We start from the raw sequence: 9862 nt of genomic DNA, 5'->3' as shown, positions 1-9862 counted from the left end.
TATTTTTATTTAATTATTAATTTTTTTCTTTAAATCCCCTTTAAATCAAAATGTGAATATTAAATTTTATTATTATTTTCATTAGTATTTTTTATCTAACGATCATTTTTATCCTTAAATTAAAATATCAATATTATTACCTAATTTAATTATTTTTTCATCATTATTATTAATTAATTAAAAAAATTCCTTTAATCAAAATATCAATGTAAATATTCAATTTATAAAAAGTAATATACTTGTATAGAGGTTTTAATTTAGGAAATTAGCGTTGAATTTATAGAAAATTAAATATTTATATGTACTAAAACGAAACAGTTTTTATGGTGGAAGGCAAAAAAAATTTGCCCAGCCCTACGGACTGGACTTCTGAAAATTGCTCGTAGGGCTAAAATTAGCCCCCCCAAATATGAAATCCTGGCTCCGCCACTGCATGCAACGATAGGTTCCACAGACCTATCATAACTGTCACATGTCCGATATGTTACTTTAGTTCAGTGCTGATCACATGCTCATTAAGGAGCAAGCCCTATTTACACATATCCAATGGTTCATAAAAAATACTGCTCTACTAACAATTTAAACCACTTTTCTAATTTATTTAAGACACTAATTTAAAAAAACCCTGAATTTAAGGAATAGATTAATGAGAGAGAGAATAACTAAAATAAAGGAAGAGAGAGAGATAAGAGAGAAATCGAGATAGACGCAGTGATAGAATGGAGAACACAAAGAGGCACACCCATTTGTTTCCGCGAAATAAAAGAGACAAGTTAATTGAACAGTTGGGGATGCTTGCATTCTGATTTCAATTTCTGAAGAATTTCGGAAGAGAGATAGAGATGAGACCGATCAAGATAATGATAAAGCTGAAGGAGGAGAACGGAGAATTAATCACTCTTTGCAAGTTCTCACGGTCTGAGCTTTTCTATTAAAAATCGCATACATCTCTTCAGATGAGAGGTTTTTCATGGATGGTAAGTAATTAGAAGCTTTCTTGAGTGTTGTAATGAAATTTGGAGGGTTGCGTTTCCAGGAATGGTGGCTAGAGTTTCAGAATTTGGTTTTATAGTAATTACTCAGTTATTTATAGGCCAACTTGGGGACTTACCTCTTGCTGCTTATGCTATTCAACAGACTGTCTTCCTTCGTTTCACCAATGGAATTCTGGTACCTACTTTTTTTTTTTCTTTTCTACATTCAATTCTTTACTTTCACATAGAACGACACATCATATAGTGACGAATACAAAACTGATAGTTTGGAGGTCCAATTTTACACCCAACCTCAATCTTCCTGTTATATCTTCCGGATTATACCCAACTCAGCTAGAAAGTACACCATGTTTTCCATCTGAAAAACAAAACACAATGATTAACATGATTTACTGAGGGCATCCAATCCGCCTAATATGATTACAGATTATAACAGGAAGATTGAGGTTGATTAATTTACCCACCGCCATGGACATATACCCTATGGATATATATCATGAATCTGAACCCACACCAGTAAATGGCATAGACATTGGCGGGTACAGCTTCTCTTGAAGATGGGGGGGATTAATTAAGTAAAGATGAGGAGGATCAAGTAAGAAATCATTAAAAAGTTCATGGTGTATTCTTTGTTTGATGAGGATGCTTTTTTAACAATTAAGATGGACTGAAGGCGCGTTGAAAAGTCTTGTGCACCGTAGTATGGAAGATCTGAATCCTAAGTTTTTTTTCTAGATTGTTGAACTATGCCATCATAGGAGTAAGTATGCCAACAGAAAAACAATTTGCATAAACTCCAACAATTGAAAATTCGGATCTAATAACCAACCATTTACTATTTGGTGAAAGTAACTTTTATTTATGTTTACTCTTTATGTGCTTAAAAAGTTAATTCTTAAACTTGGTACAAAAATACTAGTTGCCTTTGACGTTAACTGCAAGTGTTATTTTATTTTACCAAGCGTTGTGAAATTTCTAGTTAAGAATGAAAAATTAGGCAAAATTTCTATTCCATCATTGAAAGAATTCAGAGCAAAAAGAATAATTTGCCAACACCAATTACATAATCAATTCTTTTTCATCTCACAAACCTACTGATATAAAACCAAACAAACAAACTCATATATCTCACAAACAGTAAGATCATATAATGCACGGAAACTCTCCATGACAAGCGTTTCCCCGTTTACGGCAGATGTGGGAAACGGAAATTCTCGGAAGCTGATACAAAACGTTTTCGGGCACGTTTCCATAATTACCAATAATATAAAACGCATCTCTCATTTTTTAAACGGTTTTTCCTACCTATTTCGATCAAAATTTTGGAAATTCAAACTTTCTATTTTCCGGTTCCTATTCAATCTATGATTATGAAAATTCAAACTTTCTATATGAGAGATAATTACTTTCTTGTATCCTTCAACTTAAAGAACTTATCCATATTTCTTTTTCCTATAATCTTTGTCTCTTGAATCTTGATTGAGTTTGGACTTTCTTCATCTTGTTATTCAATCTTATTTTTATTTAATATATTATTATATTTTTAATATTTATAAATATGCCCCTATATTTTTAATATATACACGTTTCCCCCACGTTTCTGTTTCCTATGTTTTTTAGAAATTACGTTTCCCAGTATCGTTTCCATTTCCGTTTCAGTTAACCGGTTAACCGGTTCCTGCATATGTCAAGATTGCATTTACTGCAAATGAGAAAAGTGAGAGTTATATGGATATGAGAAATATATTAATTTGGTAATGCTAGCGAGTGCGCTCTTATAAAGTGAGTGAGAAAGTATAAAAGTACAATAACTTTAACCGGCTTTGTCCATATATGAAATTGAAATCTTATCCGGAGAATGAATGACTGATGATAATATTGAATGCAGACATAGAGCTAGCTTTTTTCTCATTCCTTGAGAAATAAAATCAGAGATATAAAATTTAGTATTTTTACATTATTATAAAAAATTTATCATAGTCAGTCCTTTTCATCATCTGTTCAATTAAAAAATGGTCATATACTAAAAAAAACAGTAACAATTTTGGTATCTGCTAACAGCTTCATCTTCGTTAAAAATTACAGATCCATGTATGCGCAACTGCAAAATAAAATAAAAAAATATATATGAATTCGAAACACCACCATAATAAGACAAAGATTTGATAAATTGAATACAAGTCATATAAATAGAACAACTTACTAATTATAGTTCATTAATCAAATGATTATGTTCAGCGAATGAATTGTCCACTTCAGCTTCTACAACGTTTGACTTAGCAATGAATTATCCACTTCAGCTTCTACAACGTTTGACCTAGCAAACATAGTATAAATCGAGTAAGCTTACCAAACATAATAAAAAAAGTATAAATAAACAACATATATAATAAAAAGGTAATACATACGCACCTAACTGAAGTGCATGATTTTTTATTATGTTTAGTACTTTGACATATAGAGCAATGTCTAACTTTTCCCTTCCTATCTCTCCATGAGATTAGTCGTTTTCCACTTCCTTTAGTCTTTACTTGAAAAGGTTCCAGATAACGATTTTCTTATGAAGTTCCAGCTACGAAACTTTCTGCAGAAGATTGTCTAGTAGAAATTTTTAATTCCTTAATTTGCTCCAATAACCCTTCGAATGATTTTTTTACCATCTCAGTACATTCAATTGAAGTAGCAGCCTCATCAATTAAGTTCGAAGCAAGTTTGAACATACTGTTATGTCTTAATATCAATGAACTATCTCCACCATCCTGACCTTGACATGTTTCTTTATGAACCCTTGAAAACCTTGTCCATCTTCTCAAAATATACTCTTTTGGTAAATTCATAATCTGTTTCACTCGTAAAAAAGCCAAAATATGTCTACAAGGAATACCTTCAAACTCAAACATTCTACAACTGCAAGTCACTATGTTTGACACTTTATCATGTACAAGTGTTCGCATTCTGAGGTTGTTATCGGGCACCCTTTTCGTCGTGTGAACACCACAAACATCATCCTCGATTACAACTTCAACAAGATAGCCGTTACTATCATGAAGCTGAACTTGAAAAATACCCAAAATATTTTTTAGTATACAAACTAGCCATTTGGATCTCCATTGGCATCCCTAGTTTTAAAACAGGTGTCTCATTCAAATCTTTATGGTCTTGAAGCAATTCTTCATGCCTCTGATGAGCAAGTGCCCTATTAAAACGTGTGATAAAATCCATCAAACTGTTTTCTTTACTGCAGTAACGCTTAAAGAACGCATGTTCAGATTCAACCCTTTGACTGCTCGACATCCCTGCTGAAAAATACTTCTTGACATATGCAGGAATCCACTTTTTCCGCAACTCGTACATTTTTTCCAACCATTCATTATCTGTTTGTTCACTTCTTTCCAATTCTTGAAACCATCTCTTATCAAATTGTTCTTCACACTCTGAATCCCATATGCACTTCTTAAAGAACTCATAGTAGTTTTTCATAAAAACAACACTAGTTTTCTCGGGAAATTTCTTTAAAATATGCCATATGCAATACCTATGAAATGTGGTTGGCAAAACTTGAGAAATTGCCTTTGTCATTGCTTGATCTTGGTCGGTGATAATAACATATGGGGGACTATTAGGCATTGCCTTAAGCCATGTGTTCAACAACCATACAAATGAATCAAAAGTCTCGTCACTTAGAAATGCACACCCAAAACCCGTTGTCTGCCCGTGGTGGTTCACGCCTACAAAAGGAGCAAAAATCATCTTGTAACGATTGGTGTTGTATGTCGTATCAAATACAACCACATCACCAAAATTTGAATATGCTCTTCTTGCAATTGAATCGACCCAGAAACATCTAACAAGTCTTTGATCTTCATCAGTGTCAAATTCAAAAAAGAAATTGGGATCCTTCTCTTGTTCAGCTTTGAAGTGCTCATACAAAATTTCTACATCATGTCCCTTTACTTTTTCTCTCTCATCTCGGACCGCATTCCTTAAATCCCTTTCAATGCAACCGACATTTTCATGTCCACCAGCTTGTGTTTCAAATAATCCAAATTGTTGGTATAATGGAATGTCCACCTTTTTCAGGTCTTGTATAAGATTCTTTTTAGCTTCTGTAATTTTACGATGTGATGATAATATGTGAACTCTGCTTGGTGTCGTAGGTGGATGATTGTGTTCCTCTATGAAAGTCTTCACAACATAAGAACTTCCATCACGACTTACGCTTAATTTCGCATTGCACCCTGTTCGAATATTCTTACGATCTCTTTCTTCAATTTCATTGTTGTTTCTCCATGTCTCATTAGTTTCCCCTTCTTTGAAACATACATATTGTTTCCAAGTAACTATGTTCTTTTTCTTGTTTTCCTTGCCTTTTCTGACGCTAAATCCAGCGTTACGTGCATAGTCATTGTAAAATTTGTACACAACGTCTAATGAATCGAACTGTTGATCGATTTTTGGTTTGATAGCATCTTCAACATCTGGGATAAATGTCTTACTATTATCTTCTTGGAGCAAAATCATTTTCTCTGATATGATTTCCATTCAATTAAAACAAACACATGGCTGAAGCTGAAGCTGAAGTCGAAACAGTGGAGGTTGAACGAGAAAAAACGAGTTCTGATTTGTAGGAGTGGTGGATACTGTTTATCCGATGCAAAAACACATTCAATTAAATACAAAAGTTGTTATTCCACAAATACAAATTAACTTATAAAGGAAAATGAGAGCTCGAAGTTGCAAATTATTAAATAAAGAAAGCTAATATTGTAGTGTTAAAGGAAGGCATTCACGCATACATGCATACAGATAGCCTTTTATAAAAAAAAATTAGTCTATTCATTATCTATTTCAACTCCAAAAAGATTCATACAATTAATGGCATATCAGATGGAATGAAAAGTATTCATAAGCAATTTCCAGAATATATTTTACAGGCAAGAAAGGTATTTTGACTTGGTTGAAATCAAATATATGGAAAGAAAATAAGATTTAGTGAATTTTATGAAATAGAGAGGATAAACTTCAATTACTATGGATGCATTTTATCCCATTTATTCATGTCTTCGAATTGTCTTATGTTTTGTTTTTACTACTTGTGCAGATTATTATGCCAAGCCTAGGGTGGAGGTGGTTGATTGCTCTATGCTCTCTCCCATATTTCATTTACCCTCTAACACCCGAATCCCCAAGGTACTTATGTTTGAAAAACAGAAAAGATGAAGCCCTCCACATTTTAGAGAAAACAAGATGGGTGCCAGGATACCAAACATAAAACCTGGGAAAGCTACTATTCAATGCCTCACAAAGATCCAGGCATCGACCCGTTTCTGTGGTAAGTTCGCATGCGGACTTGTTTATATTAAGTGTTATCAGTACCATTAAGCTTACTGCTACATTTCGGTGTGGGGGAGGAATCTTGCAGGCGGCTTATTGTTGAGTATTCTGGCAACTACATCGACCATATACTTGATCACTACCTGCGCCATATCAACAAAGGATTTGCTATTGGGTTCACTTCAGTTTTGATTATTGTGAGTATTTGCTTGAATACTTTGTATTGTTCCTGCATTTATGTTTCTTCAGTATCTAGAATATTCATTATTATTATATTACTGTATCTTTTGGAGGATTCTTGCTGAAGTAAAATCATTCCAGAAAAGAAAAAAGAAAGTACTTAATGTTCTCCATCATGATAAATGTCATGATAAATGTAATGATAAAGTACTTAATTGTTGGTAATACAGAAACCAAGTATTAATTGATTGCATTAATTGAGTGATAGAGTACAAAGCAGGAGGTTGTTGTTTTGTTATTTGTCCCATGGTATTGCCATACACATGGAATCTCTTTTTCCTATGAGCTTTTCTGTTTCCTTTGGGTTCTTTAGGTTTTCTGAAATGAATTCTTCAACTTGTGGACCTTACCCTTATAACTTCCATGCATTGATTTCTAGTTATAGCCTATTTTTGCATACAAAGCTGGTTAGTGTACATATTATATCAAATATTTTTTTGAATTGGAGACTTCTGGGGCTTATTGGTGATTCTTGCTCAGTGATTATGGATAACGAGAGCAAGATAAGAAGAAGAAATGGGAAGGAGTATAAAATTATGGTTGAATGTTGTTTAATGTCAGTTTTGTGATGGAACAATTATCTACAGTTTTGATTTGTCTTTCAGTGTTAATTTGCTTATTTTATTCTAAAACAAAACATTGTCTTGTCCAGGTGGGTTCAATTATTGACCTGAGAAGGTCTTATCAGGCTTACAATGTCATGCCAAGTTTAAGCAAAGCTCTAAGACAGTATGGAGTATAACATTTGATTTGATGAAGCCGCTCATCCTCAGGTGATACCGAATAATAAATGGAATACCTACCCTTTACTTCCACTATGAAGCTTATATTTAAAAAGTTTTATCTTGTGTAGATTTCTTGAAAGTGTTACAGTTGTCGTAAAATCTATTATTGTTGCAATTAGGGATACACACCATGCCTGTGCTGTTGCTGCTGCTGCTACCGATGCAGAGTAGAATCTGAAGTTGCAGTTTATGCGTTATGCCTTACTGTAGAGGATCAGGTGTCATAGATGATTGTGAAACAGCACAACATAGTTGTAGCAAAGCGTTGAACGAGGGACTAAAATATAATGTAAAATTTAAGTTGTTTAGTGATAGAACAATGGAGAAGTTTGATATATATGAATATTTTGATATCCAAACTAAATTGAAAACCATTACCCAATGGAGTCCTTGTTACTGATCATGAAATTGAGCTTCAAAAACCACATAATGAAAATAAAGCTCCTGCTGGAATATGGAAGGACTCTAACATGGGGATGTTCAGTTAAGTCTTAACTCTAGTTTCACCAAAATTACTCGGAACAAGTTTGCTCTTATGGATTGTCTTTTTGGGAATGCAATATACTACTATGGCCTTGTGCTGCTCACCACTAAACTTTCATCAGCCCATGAGAATTTCAAAATCAAAGAAACTCCCAAGCATCTAATAAATGAAAGGCTGAATACACATCCGTGCTCCTGAACTTGTCTCGAAAATCGATTCGCCTCTTAAATTTTAAGAATATTTCATTAGGTGTGTTAAATGTACCGTTGTTAAACAAAGGAAATGCTCATTGCAATCCAAATCAATAGCACTCACATAAATCTGGGGACATCAACTATAGAGACATTTTCATTACTAGCTTTGCAGGTATATATATATATATATATATATATATATATATATATATATATATTTCATTCCTCTCATCGACTACCTTCAAACTATATATTTCATTTAACAAAGGCACTCTAGATTAATTAGACTTCCTACAACAGCTACTACTGGCAGCTTTGTTAATATTAATTAACAAATGCACTCTAAATTAATTAGAGTACATGAAAACAACTAAAAATGACAGCAAAACAGCAACCCCAGAAACGAAATCAATTAGAGTGAATGAAAACAATTAAAATAGTAGGAAACAAAATCAAAGCTGGTAATTGATAGTAAGGCCAATAATTATATTTCAAAATCAAGATTTTGTACATACCTGAAGTTGTGAAACTAAATAAATTGCAGCTGTAGAAATTTAACAGAAACTATCTCCTCCTTTCATGGCTGTGTTCGTCTCTCTCTCTATCTTGCTTTAGGATGAAAGCCAATAACAGTTTGCAGGAATCGGAAGTCGTGGGTGAGTTAGATGAAAGCCAATAAAAGAGAATAACCGAGAAGACGATCGGTTCTGTTCGATTAAAACAGAGGAGTTTCAACGACTAGTTTGCAGTATCAGATGGGTGGAAGATTTTGGCAGATTTTCAAGTAAGCCTTTTCCTTAAAAGATTTTGGAAGATTTGCAGTTGAGTCTAACTAAGGAGATTATGCAATCGATCAACAGATTAAGAGTCAAATTTTTTACCCAAATCCTCTAGGATTCGACTTCAACAGGGAAGATGTCATCGTTGCTTTAATCTCTCTAGTTAGTTATTCTCTCTCTCATTAATCTATTCCTTAAATTCAGGGTTTTTTTAAATTAGTGTCTTAAATAAATTAGAAAAGTGGTTTAAATTGTTAGTAGAGCAGTATTTTTTATGAACCATTGGATTAAATCCAATGGTTAATGTGTAAATAGTGCTTGTTCCTTAAGGAGCATGTGATCAGCACTGTACTTTAGTTATCTATAAATAGTAGAGGTACTCCCATAATCGAGGTAATTCATTTCTAATCATTGAAAGTACCTTCTTTCTAGTTTTGATATTCTCTTAGTCTATCAACTGATTTTATCACCGGAAAGAGTTCGCCGGTCGCCGGTCTATTTTCTGACGGTTGTTGTGTTCTCAGGTGAACGACGTTCTAATTAAGAAGTCAAGGTACAGAATTATGATAACAATGATGAATGCAATTTAACCCTAATTTTTAGGGTAATTACAATGCTTTTTCAATATCATTGAAATTTCTCTAATATTACAGGAAGAATTGAAAAACATAAAGTCAGCTATGTAGACATTTATCATAAACTGTGTCACATTGCATTGTTCATGTAGAATTTTTTTTATGATAGTTTGAAATATTTACTTTTACTAGTATAAAATTTCTCTGAATTGTGGGTTGACTTGAGGTATTTTTGGTGGTATGCATTGAAAAGCTCTAAACATTTAGAGAAATAGGATGAAATATTAGAGAGGGAAAGCGACGGTGCATATGTGAATCCCAATGCCCTAAAAATGTCAACTCTTTCAAGTACACTAGCATATATGTCTTCAAATCTTTTATATGCAATTCACTGTTTATTGGATATTTTGTACGACTCTCAATAAAATTATAAAATTGACTCTTCATAAAATCCAATCCGATCTAATACATTTAAT

The 9862-nt window shown here is 33.2% G+C and overlaps 1 protein-coding gene and 1 long non-coding RNA gene across 4 annotated transcripts; one reads left to right on the top strand and one right to left on the bottom strand.

The window, feature by feature from the left end:
• The first annotated feature begins 702 nt into the window (after positions 1–702).
• LOC136220339 (preprotein translocase subunit SCY2, chloroplastic-like) lies at positions 703–7855 on the top strand. Of its 2 annotated transcripts, XM_066008149.1 has the most exons (6): positions 703–977; positions 1094–1170; positions 6097–6327; positions 6418–6526; positions 7222–7342; positions 7474–7855. In XM_066008149.1, exons 3-5 carry the CDS (start codon positions 6290–6292, stop codon positions 7309–7311), a joined length of 237 nt encoding a protein of 78 aa, XP_065864221.1. In that variant the 5' UTR covers positions 703–977; positions 1094–1170; positions 6097–6289; the 3' UTR covers positions 7312–7342; positions 7474–7855. The 2 variants fall into 2 exon arrangements, with proteins under 2 accessions (XP_065864221.1, XP_065864220.1); XM_066008148.1 differs by having other exon boundaries at positions 7222–7855.
• LOC136220340 (uncharacterized) lies at positions 2985–9010 on the bottom strand. 2 transcript variants are annotated; one of them, XR_010684491.1, is made up of 3 exons: positions 8548–9010; positions 3199–3312; positions 2985–3096 (listed from the first exon to the last, which is right to left on the bottom strand). It is a non-coding gene; the product is annotated as an uncharacterized lncRNA (long non-coding RNA). The 2 variants fall into 2 exon arrangements; XR_010684490.1 differs by lacking the exon at positions 8548–9010 and adding an exon at positions 3408–3589.
• Between the last annotated feature and the right edge of the window lie 852 nt (positions 9011–9862).

This window comes from Euphorbia lathyris, chromosome 2 (genome assembly GCF_963576675.1).
Source record: "Euphorbia lathyris chromosome 2, ddEupLath1.1, whole genome shotgun sequence".
Lineage (NCBI taxonomy): Eukaryota > Viridiplantae > Streptophyta > Magnoliopsida > Malpighiales > Euphorbiaceae > Euphorbia > Euphorbia lathyris.
Note: the sequence above shows the minus strand (reverse complement) of the source record. Positions and strands in the feature narration are given on the sequence as shown.

Bases quoted from the DNA above. Each gene is read 5' to 3' on its own strand.
- LOC136220339 (XM_066008149.1), top strand. From the start codon at position 6,290: ATGCCTCACAAAGATCCAGGCATCGACCCGTTTCTGTG. The intron at 6,328-6,417 runs GTAAGTTCGCAT...GGAATCTTGCAG, and splicing joins GGCATCGACCCGTTTCTGTG to GCGGCTTATTGTTGAGTATT. The intron at 6,527-7,221 runs GTGAGTATTTGC...TGTCTTGTCCAG, and splicing joins TCACTTCAGTTTTGATTATT to GTGGGTTCAATTATTGACCT.